The 25,860-nt window shown below is 42.5% G+C and overlaps 2 protein-coding genes across 3 annotated transcripts in view; one reads left to right on the forward strand and one right to left on the reverse strand.

The window, feature by feature from the left end:
• The window catches only part of LOC124545487 (waprin-Thr1), a 179,703-nt gene that overhangs the window by 98,352 nt on the left and 55,491 nt on the right, over nt 1-25,860 (reverse strand). The gene's annotated exons all lie outside the window — the stretch shown is intronic.
• The window catches only part of LOC124545466 (kynurenine formamidase), a 47,607-nt gene that overhangs the window by 8,988 nt on the left and 12,759 nt on the right, over nt 1-25,860 (forward strand). The window contains exons 3-5 of one of the 2 annotated variants that reach the window (XM_047124399.1): nt 8,888-8,992; nt 15,370-15,504; nt 24,693-24,771. In XM_047124399.1, coding sequence (XP_046980355.1) covers nt 8,888-8,992; nt 15,370-15,504; nt 24,693-24,771 — 319 coding nt within the window. The remainder of the gene's footprint in view (nt 1-8,887; nt 8,993-15,369; nt 15,505-24,692; nt 24,772-25,860) is intronic. The other variant, XM_047124407.1, reaches the window with a different exon arrangement.

The following is a 25,860-nucleotide window of genomic DNA, read 5'->3' on the forward strand; positions in this document are numbered from 1 at the left end:
TATTCCCAGACAATTTATGGAATTAACTGCTTCCAGTTGCTGAACTGCTATTTTGTAGCTAAATGATAAAGGATCTATCTTTCTATGTATTCGCAGCACATTACACTTGTCTACATTGAGATTCAATTGCCATTCCCTGCACCATGCGCCAATTCGCTGCAGATCCAACTGCATTTCAGTACAATTTTCCATTGTTACAACCTCTCGATACACCACAGCATCATCTGCAAAAAGCCTCAGTGAACTTCCGATGTCATCCACAAGGTCATTTATGTATATTGTGAATAGCAACGGTCCTATGACACTCCCCTGCGGCACACCTGAAATCACTCTTACTTCGGAAGACTTCTCTCCATTGAGAATGACATGCTGCGTTCTGTTATCTAAGAACTCTTCGATCCAATCACACAATTGGTCTGGTAGTCCATATGCTCTTACTTTGTTCATGAAACGACTGTGGGGAACTGTATCGAACGCCTTGCGGAAGTCAAGAAACACGGCATCTACCTCTGAACCCGTGTCTATGGCCCTCTGAGTCTCGTGGACGAATAGCACGAGCTGGGTTTCACACGACCGTCTTTTTTCGAAACCCATGCTCATTCCTACAGAGTAGATTTCTAGTCTCCAGAAAAGTCATTATACTCGAACATAATACGTGTTCCAAAATTCTACAACTCATGATGTCGGTGTTGACGGGCCCAGGCGAGGCCTAAAGCCTTGTGTCGTGCAGTCATCAAGGGTACACGAGTGGGCATTGGGCTCCGGAAGCGCATATCGATGATGTTTTGTTGAATGTTTCGCACTCTGACACTTGTTGATGGCCTAGTACTGAAATCATCAACAATTTTCGGAAGTGTTGCACTTCTGTCACGTTGAACGATTTCTTCAGTCGTCGTTGGTCCCGTTCTTGCAGGATCTTTTTCCGGCTGCAGCGATGTCGGAGATTTGATGTTTTACCGGAGTCCTGATATCCACGATACACTCGTGAAATGGTCGTACGAGAAAATCCCCCCTTCATCGCTACCTCGGAGGTGCTGCGTACCATCGCTCGTGGGCCGCCTACAACACCACGTTCAGACTCACTTAAAACTTGATAACCTACTATTATAACAGCAGTAACAGATCTAATAACTGCGCCAGACACTTGTTGTCTTTTTTAGGAGTTGCCGAACGCAGTGCCTTATTCTGCCTGTTTACATATCTCTGTATTTGAATACGCATGCCTATACCAGTTTCTTTGGTGTTTCAGTGTAATAATCTCTGATGAAGGTCTCTATTGATGTACCGTGTGTTCTTTATTTGACGTAATGTCAGTGAAAGATACTTTAAGCTCATTTTTTTATAAGACTGTTGTTGCGTGTGCTGTATGTAGTCTTCAGGCCAAAGATTCGTGTGATGCAGCTCTCCACGCTACTCTGTTCTGCGCAAGCCTCTTCATCTCCGAATAACTACTGTAATTCCTTCTGACTCTGGTTGCCGTATTCATCTTTTGGTCTCCCTCTACGATTTCCCTCCACCCCCCACCCCACCCTTCCCTCCAATACTAAATTGGTGATCCCTCGGTGTCTCTGAATGTGTCCTATCAACCGATCCATTCTTTTAGTCAAGCTATACCACAAATTTCATTTCTCTCAATTCTATTCAGTCCCTCGCCAGTAATTAGGTGATCTAATCTTCAGCGTTCTCCTGTAGCACAACATTTCAAAAGCTTCTATTCTCTTCTTGTCTAAACTGTTTTTCGTCACTTCGATACATGGTTACACTCCAGACAAATCGTTTCAGAAAAGACTTTCTAACACGTAAGTTTATATTCGACGTTAACAAATCTCCCTTCTTTAGAAACGCTTTCCTTACCACTGCCAGTCTAGATTTTGTATCCTCTCTACTTCCGCCATCATCAATTATTTTGCTGCCCAAAAAGAAAAACTCATATACTTCTTTCAGTATCTCTTTTCCTGATCTAATTCTATTAGCATCACCTGATTTAATTCAGCTACGTTCCATTATTCCTGGTTTTGCTTCTGTTGCAGTACACCTTATATCCTCCTTTCAAAACACTGTCAATTCCGTTCAGGTACTCTTCCAAGTCCTTTACTGTCTCTGACAGAATTACAATGTCATCGGCAAACCTTGAAGTTTTTATTTATTCTCCCTAAACTTCTTGCTCCAAATTTGCGTACCATCTCGTTTCCGACTTTGATAAACGTCGGATTGTAGCCTATCGCGATTGCAGTTTTCGTATCGCGACATTGCTGTTCGCGTTGGTCGAGATCCAATGACTGTTAGCAGAATATGGAATCGGTGGGTTCAGGAGGGTAATACGGAACGCCGTGCTGGATCCCAACGGCCTCGTATCACTAGCAGTCGAGATGACAGGCATCTTATCCGCATGGCTGTAACGGATCGTGCAGCCCCGTCTCGATACCTGAGTCTACAGATGGGGACGTTTGCAAGACAACAACCATCTGTACGAACAGTTAGACGACGTTTGCAGCAGCATGGACTATCAGCTCGGAGACAGTGGATGCGGTTACCCTTGACGCTGCATCACAGACAGGAGCTCCTGCAATGGTATACTCAACGACGAACCTGGGTGCACGAATGGCAAAACGAGGTCCTGTTTACAGCATCATGATGGTCGTATCCGTGTTTGGCGACATCGCGGTGAACGCACATTGGAAGCGTGTATTCGTCATCGCCATACTAGCGGTGTGATGGTATGGGGTACCACTGGTTACACGTTTCGGTCACCTCTTGTTCCCATTGACGGCACTTTGAACAGTGGACGTTACATTTCAGATGTTTTACGACCCGTGGCTCTACTCTTCATTCGATCCCTGTGAAACCCTAATTTCAGCAGGATAATGCACGACCGCATGTTGCAGGTCATGTGCGGGCCTATCTGGATACAAAAAATGTTCGACTGCTGCCCTGGCCAGCACATTCTCCAGATCTGTCACCAACTGAAAACGTCTGGTCAGTGGTGGCCGAGCAACTGGCTCGTCACAATATGCCAGTCACTACTCTTGATTAACTGTGGTATCGTGTTGAAGCTGCATGGGCAGCTGTACCTGCACACGCCACCCAAGCTCTGTTTGACTCAATGCCCAGGCGTATCAAGGCCGTTATTATGGCCAGAGGTGGTTGTTCTGGGTACTGATTTCTCAGGATCTATGCACCGAAATTGCGTGAAAATGTAATCACATGTCAGTTCTAGTATAATATATTTGTCCAATGAATTCCCGTTTATCATCTGCATTTCTTCTTGGTGTAGCAATTTTAATGGCCAGTAGTGTAAGTACGAAGGCGATGATTTGCACTGTCGAGACTGAGCAGGAAGTTAGTTTAAATCCCAGCAGTGTGTTTACCTTACCTGGCCTGTAGATCGGGACAAGCTCTTTATAAACTACCATCTAGAGGTGGCTGCTAACAACGAGGAGGTGGTACAACATATCCAGTGCCTCAAGCACTGTGCAATATCTCTCGGTACTCTCTGAGTACTTTTCAATGTGCAGTATTATTTACTATTCCAAAAAAAATGGCTCTGAGAACTATGCGACTTAACTTCTGAGGTCATCAGTCGCCTAGAACTTAGAACTAATTAAACCTAACTAACCTAAGGACAACACACACATCCATGCCCGAGGCAGGATTCGAACCTGCGACCGTAGCGGTCACGCGGTTCCAGACTGAAGCGCCTTTAACCGCACGGCCACACCGGCCGGCTTTACTATTCCGAATCGTGAGAATATATACTTAACGGAAGTAGAGAAGGCTGGATTAGAGATTAGATTAGGTAAATAGTTGCTCCATAGAACATAAACAGAACACCTCGTAATGATGTGGAATGTGTCAGTTAAACAAAACTTCCTTTACATCTCATAATTAAAGACCTTTTATTTTATTTTTTTATTATTTTTCAATTATTGTGTGATTACTAATTTAAATCTAAAATTCATTCTTTGACTAGAAGGAGTTGTCATTCAGATACTCTTTTAATTTATTTTTAAATTATGGTTGTGTATTTGTAAGACTTTACATGCTAAATAGTAAGTAACCACAGACTTCTGTGGCAGTATAATTGACACGTTTCTGTGCTAAAATTAGATTTAACCCAAAATAGTGAAGATCAGCCTCTCTCCTAGTGCTGTAGCTATGCACATGGCTGATTCTTCTGAATTGGGACGGGTGGGGTTGTTGGTACCCCCATCGGGCGCCTCCCCGGGTGGCGGATAGGGGAAAGCTTCCTAGATATAGGTGGTACTGGGGAAATGAAATCCCCAGGGCGGACCAAAAACCAATAAACCCAGTGGTGTCTGTTCAGCATCTGGCGGCCAGTGGCCAGCATCTGTTCCTCTAGTTGAGGCGGCTGCACAAAATCTTCTCGAACTCAAAAATCGAGTCGTATACCTGTGGTCTCAACAGAGATCACCACAAAAACTAAAATTCAACTTGAACGCATGATGGAAAAGACGACCTCAGAGTCACTACCCCAGGCACCAGTCGATAGACTGGATTCACCTGATCATCGGATTCTGGGGGATCAGGGACACCATGCGGAGAAGAATCGGAGCTTCTCAAAAACACCTCACACTCTCAAAACGAAACGTAAAAATTTTATTGGTACAATTAATGTGAACACCCTCACTAAAACAGGCAAATTAAAGCAACTTACCAACGCAATGGGAAAATTTAACCTGAAAATCACTGCACTGCAAGAGACAAGATTCACAGATGAAGGACACTTTAACACAGAGAATTACAGGATCTACAAGGGCAAACCTGCCATAAAAGTAAGAGACAAACTGCCACTTTTCGGAACAGGATTCGCCGTACACACTTCCGTACTCGACTCAGTTATTGACTTCACGTCTCCCAATGAAAGAGTCTCCCTGTTATCAGTAAAATCAGCTAATAAAGAGTACACTCTGATCAATGTGCACGCCCCCACTAATCACCACAATAAAATCTACCCTGAAACAGTGGACAATTTCTGGGAAACACTAGAAGAAACAACAAATAAAGTACCTAGGCACCATGTGAAAATCTTAGTAGGCGATTTTAACGCACAATTAGGGAAGGAAAAAAAATTCAGAGATACCACGGGACCCCACACCAAACACAAACGTACCAACAAGAATGGTGAAAAACTAATCGACTTCTGCAGAAACTTTGGACTTAAAATAATGAGTACCCAGTTTCAAAAACCTGCACATAAATTAACCACATGGAGATCACTCAGTCTTAGACAGGGTGAATACCAAATAGACCATGTCGCAATTTCCAAAGAAAACATAAAAGAAATTCAAAACATCAGAACCCGCAAAGGTGTCTTTGAATCAGATCATCATCTTCTCCAAATAAAAACAAAATTCCAACCCAACAGAATGCTAAAATGGCCACCCAAAAGTACCAAACCAGATCCGGAATATCTGCAACTCAACAAAGATAAAACCATCATGCGAATTAACCAGGAAAAATCAACAGACTAGAAGAAACTAACAGAGAAAATTCAGGAAGCCCTCAAATTAGGACAACCCCTCGCAACAGGAAACATCGCTGGTGGAATGCAACCTGTGATGAGGCAGTCGACAACCGAATAACTGCATGGAAAAAATTTTGCAGTCACAAAATTGAAGAAAACTGGGAGAACTTTCTTAAAACTCAAAAACAGACCTCAAAAATAATTAGAAAAGAAAAACGGGGACATGACAACAACAGACTCTCTGAAATCCAGCAGGATTTCATCAGAAATAATACAAGAAATTTTTATAAGACTTTCAGAGAAAACTTACAGGGATACCAAACGCCTAGCTTGTGCTTCAAGAAACCAGATGGCTCTTTGGAAACCAACACGAAAAATAACTGCAAAATCTTAGCCCAATATTTCAGTTCTCTCCTCAACTGCGAACCACCCCAAGAAAAACTTGTCTTCTCTTCTACAGTATTCACACACCCAGATTCACATGCCCCGGATCTTGAAGAAATTATGGAGATAGTCAAGCAGTTGAAAAATAACAAAGCACCAGGAGAAGATGGGATCATTGCTGAGTTCTGGAAACTATACGATCCTATACTTATGCAGAAATTGCACCATATAATGTCAGACATATGGATAACGGAGCAGATACCAGAGGACTGGAAATGCGCTCTAATTCACCCGCTACACAAAAAGGGCGACAAGACAGACATGAACAATTACAGAGGAATTTCCCTGCTCCCAGTCGCTTACAAAATCCTTTCCAAAGCGTTTTTAAACAGGATAGAATCCCAAGCAGATACACTAATTGGTGAATACAAGGCCGGATTCAGAAAAGGACGCTCATGTGCGGGACAGATCTGGTGCTTAAAGACAATATTACAAATGAGGAAATTCAGAAACACAGCAGTTACATTCATCGACTTCAGGAAAGCATATGATTCAGTGGACCGTGGAACCCTGCTTAAAATCATGGAAGAATTTGGGATCGATCGAAAGACACGAAAAATCACAGAACAGACACTTACAGGAACAACGGCCAAAGTGAAATTCATGGGCGAAGTATCAGAACCCTTCGAAATCAAATCTGGAGTCCGACAGGGGGACGGACTATCCCAAATCCTTTTCAATATTGTTCTAGAAAAGATAATCAGGGAATGGGAACCTCACGTAAAGGGTATCCAAATTGGTATCAAGAAAGAGAACCGAATTAAAGTCAAGTGCCTTGCTTTCGCTGACGATATTGCAATTATCACCAACAACAGAACAGAAGCGATTCACGCAGTGGAAAAACTACATGAAATTTCACAAAAAACCGGACTACAGATATCTTATGAAAAAACCCAATATATGGAACGGCAGCCAGAAAATAAATCCCCTTTAATAACAAAATATGGTAAAATTGCACAAGTCTGCCATTTTAAATACCTCGGTGAAACTATACAGTCCTCAGGATTAAACCGAATTGCCAATGAACAAAGAATCACCAAGCTCCAGAAGGCCTACAAGCTAACATGGACGCATTACAACAAGAAGTGCATTTAGACAGACACAAAATTAAGGCACTATACAAGAGTGATTCTTCCAGAAGCAATCTATGCAGCTGAAACAATGGTGATTGATGGTCATTCAAAAATTAAGGAAATAGAAAAGCAGGAAAGGAAAATTGTCAGGAAGATTTACGGTCCAATCAACAAAAATGGTTTTTGGATGAAGAGAGGACAAAACGAACTCTATAGAAAGATCAACATAGTGACAGATGAAATCAGAAAGCGCCGAGCCAAATTTTATACACACATCTACGGGATGGAAGACTCCAGAACAGCAAAGAAATTATTCAATATTATAACAAGGGGTAAAACTGGCACAGAATGGCTGAAAGAAGTCCAGAGGGATCTACAGCAGATCAACATAAAAAATCTCGAAGATCGCACCGAGTGCCGGCATAAAATCACAAGTGTGAAGTTTGGGGAAAGAACATCGCGTCAGCCCGGTAAAAAATGGACAGAGGAACGGAAGAAGGGGCGTTCTGAGAGGATGAGGAGGCTTTGGGAAGCAAAGAAGAAAAACATCCGAAGATGAAATTATAAATTCAAGTTCAATCGCTCTCCTAAAGGGGAACAATCGTTATAATAATAATAATAATAATATTGTGAAGGCAATGTGAATATCCCTAGTTCCTTTCACAAATGTCTACAAGATGATTTTCAAATGGTTCAAATGGCTCTGAGCACTATGGGACTCAACTGCTGTGGTCATAAGTCCCCTAGAACTTAGAACTACTGAAACCTAACTAACCTAAGGACATCACACACATCCATGCCTGAGGCAGGATTCGAACCTGCGACCGTAGCGGTCGTGCGGTTCCAGACTGTAGCGCCTTTAACCGCTCGGCCACTTTGGCCGGCCAAGATGATTTTGAGTGGGTTCGAGCTATTTTCTGATTATACACTTCTCAGCAAAGAATACTTTTTTCCTTAATGATGAATTACACCAAAATATGATGCCATACAAAAGAAGTAAACGAAAATAGGTATAGCAGGGTAATTTACTGATACGTTTATCATCAAAATTTGCAGTAACCTTAATAGCATAAGTAGCGGAACTCATACCTTTCAATAGATCATCAATCTCTCATCAACGCACACATCCAATAATTTGGAGTATTCTCTCTTAGCTAAGGACTTCTCTTCGAACTCTATGTTTGTTAATGTTAATATGCCCTTTACAGTACAGAACTGTATATAATGTGTTTTATTAAAATTTAATGAGAGTCGTTTGTAGAGAAGCACTTAATAATTTTCTAAAAGACAGTATTTACAATTTCCCCAGATAATTCTTGTTTGTTGGTTGTGCTTACTGTACTTGCATCATCAGCAAAAAAGAACTACCTTTGCATCCTCTTGAATGTAGAGTGGATAGTCATTAATTTATGTAGTGCATCTGGATTATTGGTATGTTCGTACCATAAGCGCTACAAAATTATTAAAACATCTACCTTGGCATTTTGTGGATATTGACCGTTGCCATCAGGACTTTAGCGGTAATTGAGAACACTAATGACTGGTGTAAGTGGAATGAAGGTAACACAAAATTAGTGAGTGACATTTTCCTAAACTGCTATCTTTTTTCTGAGTTTGTTATTTGTTATTCGGACAGGAAGAAAGTGTACTAGTGCTCATTTAATTACAAAGAGGTTTTTCTGGAAGCAGTGAGACTTTGGTTAAGGTACTGCAAGGAGCACGATTGAAATTCCGTCCAGCCTTCCTGACTTAGGTTTTTTGCTTCAGAACAATGATTCTTCTGGAGCTGGACGACGAAGAAAGGTGTGAACCGTAACACTTCTCCCTCGTTGTAACGAGGTAATGGGCGGGTCACGACACATGACGAGGTGTGCTGTTGTTGCAGAGAGCGGTCGGGTGCGCGCGCAGCTCCCGCCGCTGGAGACGGCGCGCGTGGGGCCGGGGCCGAGACAGCTGGTCGACCTGTTCGTGGGGCCGCAGCTGCCCGCAGGTGAGGGCGCCACTGCTGCACTGCGATACGCTCTGCACTACTGCGCGATTAAAATTACTTGCTACTTGCCACTTCACGCGTTGTAGCTGCTTTCCTCTAGTCACTGCGCTCAACGTCACGTCCGAACCGCTCGCCGTTGCCACAGTGCCACAACGACTGGTCAGGTCACTTCCGGTTCCTTTTCTGGCTTTCTTTCTTGGTCTGTTTGGATCCCGAATTCTCTGTCTGACCTTTTTATTTCACATTTCGTCACATATGATAACGACACCAAAAACAACACGCACAGAAATACGCAAACGAAATACACACTTTTCATACACAGCACCAACTAAACACTTCTCTGGGACAAGACACGATTCAGCGTCACACATACAGCTATAATCACAGAAATCGGCTAGCATTAGATAAGCTTCACACATTGTCTGAAGCCGAATTTTTGAAGGTTTGAATTCATCGTTGCGACTGCTTCAGCGGAGACGTAAACGTTCTTCCGCAGTGTAGTGGTGTAGTGCAGTGGTTAGCGTACAAACCTGCCATGTAGAAGGTTGTAGCCTCGTATCCCATCCAGTACAGCAAATTATTTTATTTCTAAACCAAATCGAATTACTTTGATTATTATTTTTATTCAATTAACTGGCTTAAATGTATTTTTTTACTTCTAATACTTTGCCATGTCATGATCGTGATAACTTTTTACCTGCTCTTATTTTCTTCCCATCAGTCTTTTTGCTGTTTTGAATCTGCCTGTGTCGCTTATAATCTGGAACTAAGTGCCAAACAGGACTGCTCAGTGGTTGGTAATGCAGCAGCTCGTTTAGCTAGTGTGAGGACAATGTCAGGAACCAGTCATCATGATCATCATTTGCTTGGGCCTTTGTCCCACTTCAACCCACAGTCAGCCCTGTTACTACGAAGTTGGCAATGTTAGTGTCAGGGGATGGCCGGATGCCCTTCCTATAACCACCCTGTACCCTGATGGAAGTAGTGTATCCCAGCTGTCTGCGTCTAGTGTAAGCCATGAAATAGTGTGAACGTTTTTCAAATGTCTGCGAGTCGTGTAACTGAGGCGGGACATGGGAACCAGCCAGGTATTCACCTTGTGGGATGTCGAAAACCGCCTAAAAACCGCATCTAGGCTGGCCAGCACACCGGCTCTCGTCGTTAATCCACTGGGCGTATTCGATGCGGGCGGTGTTCCTTTTCCTTTCATCTCGGCTTTAACTGTAGCCCAGTATTCCTGCATTTGCTTTCTGTGCTGTTCCTTCCTAGCATCAGCCCATCTTTTGACAGCTTTTATTTTTGGCTTTTCTTGGAATTCTTAGAGTTTATTCTTGAGCAGAATGCGTTTATGGATATTTTCCTGTATTGTCCCCACTTCTTGCAGGTTTTTTCCAGCCTCAGTGAACCAGGTCTCCTCGGCTTTCTCGTTGCGAAATAAACGGACCATCTGAGTGCTCAGTCTTGTAGGCCTATTACAGTCAATGTGGTCATAAAAATACAACTCTCCTCCTGTGAATGGTGTCTGTGACCATTTCTACAAGTCTGTCGAGTTCATGGTTGTGTCGTCTCCTGAATTCACCAGTTTGTACGATCGGGCCTAGGATTTTCCCTAAGATATTTCTCTCTCATATTTTTAATTTTTCGATTAGGCAAAGGAATTCTGCGGCATATACGGACTCCGGTCGTCTTACTGTATAGTCATGTCATATTTTGGCAGTAACTGATTTTGACTTCTTCTTGTACATACATTTGTTGATATGCTGTTTCCATTTTCCTGCACCGTGATGCAAAGACTTCTTTCTCGGAGGAGTTTGGCTCTGTCCACCCTCCTAGACCTCCATCTACGTCTATACTCCTCAAGTCAACTTACGGCATGTGGCAGAGGGTACTTAATGTGAAACTGTCACTACCCATTCATCCTGTTCCCATTGACGAATGGTTCGCGGGAAGAACGACTGCTGATAAGCCTCCGTGTGGGCTCAAATCTCTCTCTGGGACTGGTGACTTTGTCGTTTAGTCCCATAACCCCCTCAATCCATCAATCAATCAATCGAATCTTTCTAATTTTACCTTCATGGTCGCTTTGCAAGATATGCCTAGAAGGACGCACTTTATTAGTTGACTCTTCAAGTATCGTTCGCTCTCGGAACTTCAATAGTAAACCGCAATGCGATGCCGGACGCCTCCCTTGCAGCATCTGCCGCTGGAGTTGACTCAGCTTCTCTGTGATTCTTTCGCGCCTACTAAATGATCCTTTAACGAAACGTGCTGCTCTTCTTTGGATCTTCTCTACTTCCCCTATCAATCACATATGATATGGATCCCACACTCCAGAATTGGTCGAACGAGGCTTTTATAAGCTACCTCCCTTGCGGGTGGACTACATTTCCTGAGGATTCTTCATGCCAATCTTAGTCTTGCATACGGCTTACCTACCACTTTTTTAATGTGATTGTTCCACTTTAAATTGCTATGTACCCATACTCTTACGTATCTAATGGATTTGACAGCTTTCAGAGATTGTTATTCAATCGTGTAATCATGCAATAATGGACCTTTCCGCCTATTCATGCGCAAAACGTTACATTTTCTTTGTTGATGGTCAGCCACCAATCTCTGCACCGAGCGTCGATGCTCTGTAGGTATTTCTGCATTTTGCTGCTATTTTCTAGCGTTTCGGCTTCTCTGTATGCAACAGCATCATCCGCGAAAAACCTCTTGTAACTTCCGACGTTGCCCACTAGGTCATTTATATGTATTGTGAAATGTAATAGTCCAAGAACACTCCATTAGGAGTTACACTTGCGACTGAAGACTTTTCTCTGTCTAGAACTATATGCTCTGGTCTGTCTGCTAGAAAACTTCTCCGTCCGTTGAATTGCTCCATCTTCTACCTCTAGTATTCTGGATAGTTACTTGGTGTTTGTAATAAATTTAATGTTCTCGAAGGATATCTGGAGTCCCACTTTTCTACTCGTGTCTTCAGTTCATTATTTGTTGTGAACCTGTGGCTAGAGAATCAGAAAAAATTTGCAAGGCCATCTGTTAAAGAGCACAAAATGAACTGCCGAATTCGTGCATCGATAGCCAAGGCTGATTCCCTTTTCAACATCTTTGTGGCTCATTCTTTATCGTCACTCCCGGATCACTTTCTTAAGTAAACAGATGAAAAGTAGAGGCTACAGTTCGTCTCATTGTCTGACTCTGCAACTGGCAGAGTCTTGTTTCACACTGCTTCCAACCTGTGGCCGACTTCACGTCCCACGAGTGAAACATGGCGGTGTTCGGTGATGATTTCGTCAGTCATATCCTGGTATTCCATGGGCCCCTCGGTTACTCTGGAAGTTCGCATAACTGCCAAGCATTATGTGATCATTTCCTGGCAGATTAAAACTGTGTGCCCAACCGAGACTCGAACTCGGGACCTTTGCCTTTCGCGGGCAAATGCTCTACCAACTGAGCTACCCAAGCACGACTCACGCCCCGTCCTCACAGCTTTACTTCTGCCAGTACCTCGCTTCCTACCTTACAAACTTTGCAGAAGCTCTCCTGCGAACCTTGCAGAACTAGGACTCCTGAGAGAAAGGATATTGCGGAGACATGGCTTAGCCACAGCCAAGGGGATGTTTCCAGAATGAGATTTTCACTCTACAGCGGAGTGTGCGCTGATATGAAACTTCCTGCCACACAGTTTTAATCTGCCAGTTCTGCAAGGTTCACAGGAGAGCTTCTGTAAAGTTTGGAAGGTAGGAGGCGAGGTATTGGCAGAAGTAAAGCTGTGAGGACGGGGCGTGAGTCGTGCTTGGGTAGCTCAGTTGGTAGAGCACTTGCCCGCGAAAGGCAAAGGTCCCGAGTTCGAGTCTCGGTCCTGCACACAGTTTTAATCTGCCAGTGGTGATGCTGAGTTCCAAGACAGGACTTCTGTTCACACAGCACCCAGCACGAGGATGAATTCTCACATCTTCCGTGGCCACATCTCAATCTTATTAAGCCTTTGTAGTCTACTTTAGAGAGAAGGGTGCACGATTGCTATCCACTTCCAGTGTCGTCACCTGACTTGCCCCTATTTTGCAAGAATGATGATGTAAGATTTTCTTAAAAGCCGTGAATGGTCAGTATGTATCTATTTCGAGACGACAGGAAGCTGTTTTGAATGCCAACTGTTTTCCTACACCGTGTTAAGCATAATAGTGTCTAACGTGTTGTGTTTGAAGGGGTTTCCATATTTTTGTCCACTTCCCGTGAATTCTTTGAGGATTTCGAGAAGAATTATACTGTCAATTGAATCACAAGCCTTTTTAAAGCCTACGAAGGTCACTACGAATTTCTTACTTCTGCGTTTCAGTTAAGAAAGAACATATTTAAGATTCATGCTTTGTTCGGCACGTGAGCGTCCTTTTCTAATGCCTCATTGGTAATCATCCAGCTGAGTATCCAATTGATTTCTGCCCTTGAAGAGCTTTTGAAAAAAAAAAAAAAAAAAATCTTCTAGCTTATTACGAGAAGACAGATGTCACGATAATTGTTTACAGCTATTCTGTCACTGTTTCTATAAAGTCGGTGCATGGAACCAGCCACATTGTAGTTGCTCAGTTGAGCAAATGTTGTGGATTATCTCGGTTAGTTTTTCAATAGCCTTGTTTCCGACACTCTTCCACTTTACAGCAATTATCGAGTCTTTGCTTGCTGCCTTGCTGTTCTTTAGCGAATGTGTTGTGTGCTTAATTTCTTCTCTTGCTGGAAATAATGAATTAGGACAGATGGGTGAGCTGTTTTAGAACTTCAAACTCGATTTTGGAGCCTTACAATTGAGGACGAATTGGAAATAGTTTGCTATGATATGACAGTTATTCTTATTACTGTAGGTAATTTTACCATCAGGGCATTTGAAATCTAAACTTAGGGGATTGTACTTGTTACTGTTTCGTTTGCAGTTCTTATAGAAATCTCTTACGTTGCTCTCCTGGAAGCCTTCCTCAATATGTAGCAAGTGGTTCTCACCAAAAGCACGTTTACCCAAAGGCTAATTTCAGCAGCGTGTTTTCTCGCACCCGTGAATTTCGTCCAGTTACCTCAGTTCTGAGTGAAATTTCACCCATGAAGCTTACCTTTGTCTCAAAACTACATTACATTCGCAGTTGTGTTGTTAATTATCTTCTCTAGTATGAGATTTTCACTCCGCAGCGGATTGTGCGCTGGTATGAAACTTCCTGGCAGATTAAAACTGTGTGCCGGACCGAGACTCGAACTCGGGACCTTTGCCATTCGCAGGCAAGTGCAGGCAGTACTGGCAGAAGTAAAGCTGTGAGGACGGGTCGTGAGTCCTGCTTGGGTAGCTCAGTTGGTAGAGCACTTGCCCGCGAAAGGCAAAGGTCCGGCACACAGTTTTAATCTACCAGGAAATTTCATCTTCTCTAGTGTTTCTTGCAGTTGCTTCCAATGGGACTCCAGCTTCTGGGTCAACTGTTTGCTATGTCTGACTTTGGATCGAACCAGCAGATTTTTCTCCACTGAGTCCTCCTTATATTCCTTGGAAGACGCTTTGTTTTTGAGACTCCTCGGAACTTTGGCGTTGTGGATATGTCGTTGCGCTTTCTTTGCGATAGCCACATGAACTATTTTTAAGATTTAATTTATGTCATCAGTATTCTGGAAGACTTTAATCCATCACTACAACCCATCCACTGTTGTATAAATACCTTTAGTATATGCTATATTCAGCAAAACACATCCATGCTTGTACAGCGCATTTTCTAACGTGATTTGCCCGCCTTACTCTTTTTTTTTTTTTATTTCTCAGAGTCTATGAAAGAGCTTTGACCACTTACCACCTACTCGCCAGGTTACATCTCCGCCATTTTACTTTCATTAAAGTCATAAATATGTGTTCCACTCTATCTTGTTCCCTGATCTACTTGTTTCTTCTTTCTTTTAGTAATTGCGTCTCCCCATTGTTCACTGAATAACCCCCCAAGTTTTGAATGGTTTTTGCTGTAGTACAGACTGATTTTAAACATTCGAACTTTCAACTCCAGACGTATTGGAAGCTCCATTTTGAAAATTTATTTGCTTCACTTACAACACTTCATGTCGTTTAATGTTTCTGTTCGTCCAGTAATAGCAAATTTATTAATCCAGCAACACCTACTTTTCTGTTTTAGAAAATCATCCAACCAGCTAAGTGGATGCCAAAATGATTTCTCCCTCCATCCTTCTCTTAACGAACTGTTACAGGCCAGCCTTTGTTCGCTCTCGCACAGAACTCTCGCACACACATTTCCAGTGCAAAAACTGGGGCTGGCACTGTCACGAGCGCGCGCTCTGGCGCTGCTCCTGTAGCGGCCTTCGTTGTGACACTGACTGGCCGCTTGTTGCAGACTGCCCGTTCCTGGTGTATGTGCACGGCGGCTACTGGCAGGAGCTGTCGCGGGAGCTGTCCGCCTACTGCGTGCGGCCGCTGCACGGCGCTGGCATCGCCGTCGCCGTCGTCGGCTACGATCTCGCTCCACAAGGTGACGTATAAAGCCGCCCATTCACAGGCCGACGTATAGGCGAACCCCCACCACTTCGAGGGTCGCCGACCCATATAGCTGTGTGTTAAATGTCGTTTGACTAGGGCCTTCCGTCGGATAGACCGTTCGCCGGGTGCAAGACTTTCGATTTGACGCCACTTCGGCGACTTGCGCGTCGACGGGGATGAAATGATGATGATTAGGACAACACAATTGCCAGTCCCTGAGCGACGAAAATCTCCGACCCAGCCGGGAATCTAACGTGGGCCCTCGGGATGGACATTCTGTCGCGCTGATCACTAAGCTTCCGGGGGCGGACAGCTGTGTGTTCGAATACTGCGATTGCGTGGTAGACCCTACCTGCGCCAGTCACGTGTCAGTTTTCACTGCGCCAGAACAGAAGGGAAAAGGACAATGAGTCGGGTAGCAGGTAGTGATTGGGAATAGCAGATGGTGCGCTGTTGGAGCAGACGTACCCAGACCCTGGACCCGACTGCTATAAAATCCTACACTACAGAGGCAAACGTGTTGGGGCAGACTAGCTCGGCAAGTGGGTTTTCCCGATTAGTCAGACTGTGATTGGGCAGCTTAAGGCAGTTTTTGGAGAAACTCTCGTGCCATTTAGAATATTTGTTTAATAGGACAAACTGTACCCAAATCGGAAGCCATCTCCACTACCCTCCTAAACTATAATGAGAGACCCTTCATTGCATCCTGTATTCGAGAAACCTTTCCTGAACTCATGTGCACGCACAGTATCCGGCGTCCACTCTACTCCTGCCAACCTATACGTATTTATGTGCTTTACTTCCTCTGAGAAAATCCTGTCGATTGAAACAATCCTTCCTCTATACTAGAGCTGATAATTAATTTAGAGAGATCTACTTCAGTTGTAGTAATTATCAATTCAAACCACGGTCAGTTTCAGGATTTTAAAATTCCATCTTCAGGTGTATGAAATTATTGTATCTGGTAACACATAACATGTGGTTGGGCCTGTCAGTGTAGAAGCTCTAATCACTGCATGTTGGTGGTAACTGTCCACTGCCGGGCAGCTTCACGGTAGGAATGCCAACTACTGACCTGACTGCACCTTATGTGTTACTAGTTTCATACCCTGAAGATGAATTTCAAAATTCTGAAACCGATGGTGGTTTGAATAAATAATTATTACAACTGAAGCAGATCTCTCTAAATTAATCATCAAACCTCTGAGTTGGATATGTCCTACATAGCAAATCTTCTGTACTAGAGACCAGAATACTGTCTCACGCCACTAACAACTAAACATTCGTACACTATTACGGGAAGAAACAAATGAAGAGCAGCACCAAGACATAGCGAACACGTACAAAACTCAACTTTACACTACGTACACGCTAATCAACCGTTGCAAAACCTGCCTAGTCGTTTGTTATCTCGTAAATATTTTCAGCCCCTCCCGTCACTAACGTCTAATCCGTTCCTCCAAGTTTCGAATGTACAGACACAAAATACGAAGACCTAAATACGCCCTTCAAAATGAAAAACCTCCTAATCTTTTATAAATTTATTCTGAGCGTATAACTAGTGTGATTTCATTATAAATGCCCTGAAAATATTCCCCTCATACATCAAGATTTTGACACACAAATCAATGTTCAATGGGGTCTGACATTTTTCTTTGAGAGATTCTAGCTGGTATTGACCCGATATTTGTTTATTCCAATTTTCTAATAGTCCATCTCCTCCTTCCCCCTGTCTATCTCCTCCCACACCTCTCTCAGTCCATCTCTTCCTCCCTGCTCTCTTTGTCCATCTGCCCCTTCCCCATGCGTTCATCTGTTCCTTCATTCTCTATCTGTCTCCTCCTCCCTCATCTTATTCCATCTCTTCTGCTCCTATGTGTGTTCATCTCCCCCATCAACTTCGCTGTCTGTCCATCTCATCCTCCGCCCTTCTATTCCCACGTTATCACACTCACCCCAATAGGAATGGATCTTTCACCACAATATTTCTTTCCAGATAGTGACTAATATGTTTAGCAAATTTCATTGAAATCCTTCCAGGGGTTTAGGATGAGGTTTCTACCTGTGTCTTTGCCCACGAATGCGTATGTCAAATATATTTCATACATATGTAACATAATTCACACGTATTTGTACACATATTTCACCCATATCTCTAGCGAACTTCACCTTACAGTTTTATTTTCACGCTACTCAATGTTTATGACGTCGTATCTCCTGGACAATGTGGTGTACAATGGTATAATTTCGCAGGTATATCCACTCATATATGTGGCTAGCGCCTGCGAAATGTATTGTGAATAGAATTAGTAGTAAAAAAATAATAAGTCAAAACGTCATGCATGATGTGGAATTTTTCACACATCTCATTATTTGGTCTCATATCTCCTGAACTATGTGTTGTATAGTGCTGCATTTTTCTTGGTACATTCGGAGGCATTTGTGGATACTATCTGAGAAATGTGTTGCGAATAGAATTAGCAGTAAAGAAGTAATAAATTAAAACGCCGTAAATGATACTACAGTTTGTCGCGCATCTCAGTATTTGACGCCATATCTCCTGAACTTTGTACCGCACAGTGGATATACTTTTCTAGGTGCATTCAGCGACATGCGTGGATACCGTCTGCGAAGTATGTTGCGAATAGAATTAAAACGTCGTACTTCACGTGGCGGTTTTACTTCACGAATAGCGAAAATGTACTAAGCGATGAGCTTTTTTCCTTCTTTTTGTGTGGGTTTTCAGCGAGAAAAAGTTTCGTAAAGTCCTGAAAATATTTGCAAAGTTTGTTCCTAAGTGCTCTCCTTCTCAGATAGATGACTAAAGTATGAGAATTTGCGCCATGGTCTACACTGTTTTTTCACGCCTTCTCTTTGGTAGATACGTGTTCTTACCCTCACAGCGATTCTTTCCAAACAGTAAGTGATATGCGTACCAAGTTTGCTTGAAATCGGTCCAGTGGTTTAGGAGGAGATGTAGAACATACATACATACATAACATAATCATTTACTACACCCATTTTTATGATACGTATGGATTCGGAGGTAGGAAAGTCTTTTATAGTGCAATCGTAAATAAAGGGACTCTTGAACATTGTTTAAGCAATGCACTTTACGTTCAATTTATTCAAAGCTTGCCTACTCCCTTATTGGGAGCACGTGTGCACTGGAGAAACAGATTCCACGATGTATAAATTAACTCCTGTTTACAAGAAGGATTAATCACAATAGACATTCTAAACACATTCAGGATCAGCAACTTTCTCGAAATTCTCTGCAGCTGAAGCCTAGCTCATTCTTGCTGCAATATAATGTACAGTTGGCAGCTTGAATAAAACAACCATTCCACTGAAGGGAGAGCGTATTCATTTAGGTGTTCTCACGTTGGTTATGCCTTCCGACAAAGAATAAATGAGCACGTGGGAGTTGATAAAGAAAGTTGAGTTATGAATGGTTTGGCATGAGACATAATGAATGAAAAATTGGGACAGTGGTTGTTTATTGAAGAAAAGCAACACGATAGTTCAGTAATTAAATTACATTAGCGCTCCGTATGCAACGACCAAAAATCGAAATCAGAACAAAAGGAACTCTGTATAACTCTGTAACTAAATTACCGTGGTAGTAATGCGAGCCATGACCTATATTTACGGATGAGCCAAAGATGCACCGATACTGACCCTCGTACGTGGAACAAACTCTCTCGCTCTGAACAATGGAATTAGATTTAGCCACGAAGAAAGTACAACTACAAAGCTGAAAACAAAGGAGAGCATTACGCCAAAGCGCGCGAATGAGCAACGTCCTTACCACAAATCCTAGTCGGCTGCAGCGCAGAAATGGCCATCAAAATGAAACACTTCACAAAGTCCCCAAATTTGAACCAACAGAACCAGGAAATTGCAGGTAACATCTACATGATGCGTCTAGCCACAGCGATCGCAGAAAACACAAATTTCTCTATCTCACCGTCCACTTGGACCTGCTAGCTCAAATCGCCACTGCCCTGTCAAAAATGATGAGTCAGTTACGTCTAGTTACCGTATAGGGTACAGACGTGCTTTACACTATGCAGCTAAGAACTGTGGCATTCCTAGCAGACGAAACGCGTGCCAAGAGTGTCTTTGCACCTCGCCAACGACTTGTAATTCACGTGAAGATAAATGATATGGCAGACGATTTCTGGTGAACGGGTCTTAACAACTCGACTCATTGAAACGTTACTCGAGTGGATCTACAGTAGCGCCACAGGGCATGAATCCATCGCCTACCACTATCTGAAATAACGCCTTTCGCTCATCTTGCAAATCCTTGCCACGTTAACACCACGATTTATGCTGATTTCTGCCCTGAAAAGCTGTAGTCATCTTACTCCTAATGCAAACTTCTCCCTACACCACATACCCACCTTTAGTGTAACTTCTGAATCTGTCCTTCCCAACCAAATCCATAGGCGACGTGAATGACACCAACACACAGTAGCGCTCCTGTCTCGCATATTTCACAGACTATTAGATCTTCAATTTCACTCACTTACTGTCGACCGACAAAAAAAGGCCCGCCATTTTTTTGCACCTTAGAAACAACTTTCAGTCGCAGATCGCATTCCGATACCCTTTTTAAACCCCAAACCTACGACCTTTCAATTAATTATATCCACGTAGCTGCCTCATTTGTGCCTCAAACTTCTTCTTATGTTAAAGCCAATCACAAACATTCCAAGAAACCGCAGATTACCTCAAGGATACGTAGGCGATATACAAGATTCCAGTGTGTATATAGCTGGTACCAGTGTAAGACAGTTGATAATGGGCAAGTTTCAAACACAAGTCGAATAATTAATAACCTGTACGCAGCTTAAAGATGACTTAAAACACGTCGTTTATCAAGTATATGGAAACCACGGAGTGCCATTCACAAGAAATGTTTTCTGCTACTCTCAATTTTTTTCCTTAATATTCTGCTGTGTGCACTGTATTGAATTTTAGATTGTTTTGTTTATTTAAACTGTCTCCACATTCCTTTGTTTTGCATTACAACTATTGTGATCTACATAGTTATAAGTAGAGCCAATTTTATTATCAATACATATTTGCTTAGTGTACTTTCCCTTAACATTTCCAATTTTTAATTATTAAAGTGTACACCATTTTACCTTAATTGTTATTTTGGTTGTTGTTGTTGTTGTTGTTGCTGTTGTCTCCTTCAGTCCATAGCCTGGTTTGATGCAGCTATCCATTCTAGTGTATCCTGTGCAAGCCTCTTAATTTCTCCATAACTACAGCAACCTGCATCCATTTGAATCTGTTTGCTGCACTAAAGTCTTCGTCTCCCCCATAATTTTTACCCCCACACTTCCTTCCGTTATCAAATTCACAATTCCTTGGTGCCTCAGGATGTGTGCGCTATCAACTTATTCCATCTTTTAGTCAAGCTGTGCCACAAATTTACTTATTCTCCAATTCGATTCAGTAGCTCCTCATTTTTTATTCGATCTACCCACCCAATCCTTAGCATTCTTCTACAGCATCACATTTCAGAAGACTCTATTCTCTTCTTGTCTGAACCGCTTGTCGAGGTTTCACTTACATACTAGGCTACACTACAGACAATCAAATACCGTCATAAAAGGCTTACTAGCACTTAAACTTATATTAGATAATAGACTCCTCATTTTCTCGCTATTGTATGTCTTCATTTTATACCCTCTCCACTTCTGACATCATAAGTTATTTTGCTCCCCAAATTGTAAAACTCTCATTTCCTAATCTAATTTCCTCAGCATCGCTTAATTTCACTACACTCAATTACTCTAATTTTACTGTTACTAACGTCCACTTTAACCTCTTTTCACGATGCTGCCTGATCCAATCAACTGATGTCCCAAGTCATTTGCTGTCTAACAAAATCTTTCCTTGCTGAGTACTGGCTTCCCAACTGGCTCCTGATATTCATACAGCTACTTCTCTTTGCTGCAAAGATATCTTTAATTTACCGACGGCGGCATTTATCTTTCCTATAGTTAAGCATGCTTCTACAGCTTTTTTTTACCTCCAGCCATCCCCGGTTAGCCATTTTGCACTCTCTGTCAGTCTCAATTTTTAGACGTCTGTGTTCCTTTGCGCCTGTTTCATTTGATGCACTTTTGTGCTTTCTCCTTTCGTCAATTAAATTCAACATCTTCTGTGCTATCCAGGGATGTCTACAACGCCTTGTCTTTTTACATATGTGATACTCTGCTGTCTTCCCTATTTCATCTCTCAAAGCTATCCATTCGCCTTCTATCATATTCCTTCGTATTCCTTTCCCCCGTTTCAGTCCAACGTGGCCTCATGCTCCCTCTGTTATTCTCAATAACCTCTGGTTTCTTCTATTTACCCAGGTTCCATCTCCTTAATTTCCTATCAGTTTTCAATTTCTTCAGTGCTGTAGTTCGTAATCAACAAATTGCTAATTATTTTATCATAATTTGGAGCCCCACTCAAGTAACACTTCCGTCATTTGACCGTATACATCGTTTGTTGTATTGTACAATCATAATTTCAGCCTTTGTCCATTTGAAGTACCACAATGCTGAGCGTGATCAGACTTCTATAAACGAAGTTATCGTCGAAATATACCAAGTTTTATTATATTTCCACTGTGACTTCATTTATAGAAGTCTGATCATTCCCAGCATTGTGGTACCTGAAAATGGCCAAAGGCCGAAATCATGATTGTACAGTACAATAAACAATCTATACAGTCAAGTGGAGGAGCTTTCATAAAAAACAATAACAACAAATTCTGGTCATCAGATTCCACATTTGGCTCTCTGTTACATGTACGTAACCTGCTTTCATGATTCTTGAACCAAGTGTCAAGTCCTTCCGTGTTTTCTTTTTCTAGAGAAACTGACAGTCATCTGAGGGATACTCAGTTTTGTTTTCCACTCTTCTGTTATCCTGGTCAGCAACTTAGATTCCTGAGCTGCAAGTTCATTGAGCGATAGTTCTCTTTTGTTTGTCCATGCTGTCTTCGGAATTGTGTGGATGGTGCTACTCCGAAAGTTTGATGGCAAGTACCTTATTTCACAAAGATTACACACACTAACTTGAATAACTGTTTGATTAACATTACCCCCCCGCCTCCCGCCCTCTGTCACAGTTATTTTATAAATTCTATAAAAAATGTTATTTGTGCTTTCTGCCTTGTTTAATCGCAAATCTTCCGAACTCTTTCGAACTAGGATTCTAATACTTGGTCCCCTAGGTCTTCCAGATCGACACACATGTTTCTTCTATCACGTCAGCAGACAGTTCGTCCCCTTGTAGATGCCTTCAGTGTACACTGATGAGCCGAAACATTATAACCACCCGCTTAATAGCTTGTTTGTCTGTCTTTGGAACGAAATACGTAACTGATTCTGCGTGTCAGAGATCTGACAGTTTCTTAGTAGGTTTGTCGAGATATATGACATTAGATGTCTACTCACAGGTCATGTATTTCGCGTACGTAACATGTCGCTGATTTGCGTACACGGTTATAGCGTCCGATAGCGATCAATATGGGCTCCGTTCGATTTATATCAGGCGAATCTGGGCATCGAGAAATAAACATGAATTCAGAACAATCCTCCTCAATCCACTGTAGTACTGTTCTGACTCCGAGACACGGACAATTATACTTCTGAAACATGACGTCGGGAAAGAAATTAAGCATGAAGGAATGCAAGTGGTTCGCAGCCGTCAGCGTGTCTTCGATTACTACCACAGGTCCCGTGCAAGCGCAGGAGAATGTCTCACATAACATAAGGCTGCTCCCACCAACCTGTGTTCGTGGCGCGCTGCACGCTTCGAGCCGCCGTTCACCTCAATGACGGCGTTTGTGAAGACGTCTATCGACCTAGTGTAGCAAAAATGTGATTCCTCCGAAGAACCGACACGTTTCCTTTGATCGACGGTCGAATCCCGATGGTCCCGTGGCCACTAGAATTGTAAGGAGACGATGTCGTTGGGTCAACATGTGAACTCATAGTGGTGGTCTACTGTAGAGCTCCATGTTCAACAATGTACGATGAACAGTGTGTTGCGAAACACTTGCACGTGCACCAGTATCGTGCTCTTTTGGCAGAAATGAATCGTATCACTATTTATCCTACTTTTCATGACAGACAAGCCTCCCAACCCCATGTTCTGTAAAGAGTCGTGGGCGTCCAACCATTTAACGCGTAGTGGTAGTTTCACTGTCCTTCTACCTCTTTCCGTAGATGATCACGGCAGTAGCACGTGAACATTCGACCAGCTTCGCCGTTTTCGAGACACTCGTTCACGGGCTCTGGTGAATAACAATCTACCCTTTGTGAAAGTCGCTTATCTCAGTTTATCTCCCGATTTGCACCCTTCGCTAGGGTGATCCCCCGTCCGTGTCTGCTCCGCCTACATACTTTTGTTACAGTGTCACGTACCAGCAGCGCCACCAGGTGGCATCCAGAGTCGCGTTGGACAGTGGTCATAATGTTTTGGCTTATCAGTGTAGCCGCTTCTCTTCTACATTTAACAATTGAACTGTTTCCTTTGCTTCCGATTTCTCCGAAGCTAATTTGACCTTTTCTATTTGCTGATTCTCTCCATAAAACGACCATTTCCTTTTCGATTTTTTCGTATTGTTCCTAAAGCAATTTAGTTTTTGCTCTCTTGCATTTCCTATTGATTTTAGTCATAAGTAACGTCTACTGCTATATTCCATTGCTTTCCCAAACAGGTTTTTGGTTGCTTATTTCATCGATCTATTGAAATGTTTGTTCCGTTACCGAAAGTTTCCTCCTTACACCTTTACTAGACTGTCCAGATCCTGTGATTGTGCTATAATATCATATGCAACAACTTTTTGAGAAATAGATTCTAGTGTTTGGAAACTGGTATTGACCACCAGATATTCCAAATTTGACAATTTCATAGGCTACCGAAGTAAAGAATGAATTTACTGAAGCAATATATTTTTGAGGCAACATTCTGTTTCAAATCTCGCATTGCAAATCCAATGTTGTGGTAACAACATCTTATTCGTAAGTTAGGTGCTTTTAATGGTTTTATTCTCACTTTTACGCATGTTTCACGATTATGATTACGTGCGCATTTGTTTACAATTTGACTTACAGTCTGATTTTATTTTGCTATTCTTTCACTTTTCTTTTGCAGTGAATGTATCGGACATCGTGGAGCAAATACAGGCTGCTGTCGAATTCGTGCTGAATTTCGCCCAGAAACGTGGTTCGAGGTATGTAACATTTTCGGAGTGACAATAGCTGTTTCGTGTATTTTGCTGTCAGATACTCGCCTAAAATCGCCAGTAGCTAAACCAGTCTCAGCTGATGATAATTTTCAGTAGCCATGGATGACTCTTGCCTCAGATTGCGTCAACGTATGTGAGGAGTTATCATTTGTGTTACGCTTTTATGAGGACTCCTGTCTTATTTCTAAACCATTTCAGAAGAAAATACGTACGAGTAGCGTCGTGCACAGAAGTTTATCCAAAAGGAGACAAGATTCGAAACTTGTCATATGGATATTATTGATCCGGTGATAATTTGAAAATGTATAGTCCGCAGGAATTAAATGTGACAAGAATGCACAAAATTTATTCTATCTCAAAAGATTAATAGACGTCTACTTTACATTTTAAGGCAGATTATTTAGGTCACCAAACAGTAAGCAAATTTCAGTAATATATGTAATGTACATCTTTTTATTTTGTTAATATGCATTTGGATGCCATCTTTTTCATTCTTCAATCTGAAACTTCATTCTCATGTGATTAAATCCATGGGATACAACGGGTTACGACATAAAGTTGGAAAACACCAACAAAAATAATTTACTCACACTCCCGAGCCTTAAACAGAGCTCTGCGTTGTACGTAAAGAATGTCTGCGACGGAGCCACCATGATTGGTTGGTTGATTTTGGGGGAGGGGACCAAACAGCGAAGTCACCGGTCCGATCGGATTAGGGAAGAATGGGGAAGGAAATCGGCCGTGCCCTTTCAAAGGAACCATCCCCTTATTAGCCTGAAGTGATTTAGGGAAATCACTGAAAACATAAATCATAATGGCCGGACGTGGGTTTGAACCGTCGTCCTCCCGAATGCGCGTCCAATGTGCTAACCACTGCACCACCTCGTTCGGTAAAGCCGCTATGGAAGCTTGCCGTACGTACACTTTGCAACAAAATTGAAGAGCCACCGTCATTTTCTCGCACTGTGACAAAGAAGTTCGAAATTTGACTCGAACTTGCCTACAACCTTCCTCTGAAATGGCGCAAAAGCGTGACGCTCTGCGACATCACCCTCGGACTCGGCGACTGTTCAC

The sequence above is a fragment of the Schistocerca americana genome, chromosome 1 (genome assembly GCF_021461395.2).
Source record: "Schistocerca americana isolate TAMUIC-IGC-003095 chromosome 1, iqSchAmer2.1, whole genome shotgun sequence".
NCBI lineage: Eukaryota > Metazoa > Arthropoda > Insecta > Orthoptera > Acrididae > Schistocerca > Schistocerca americana.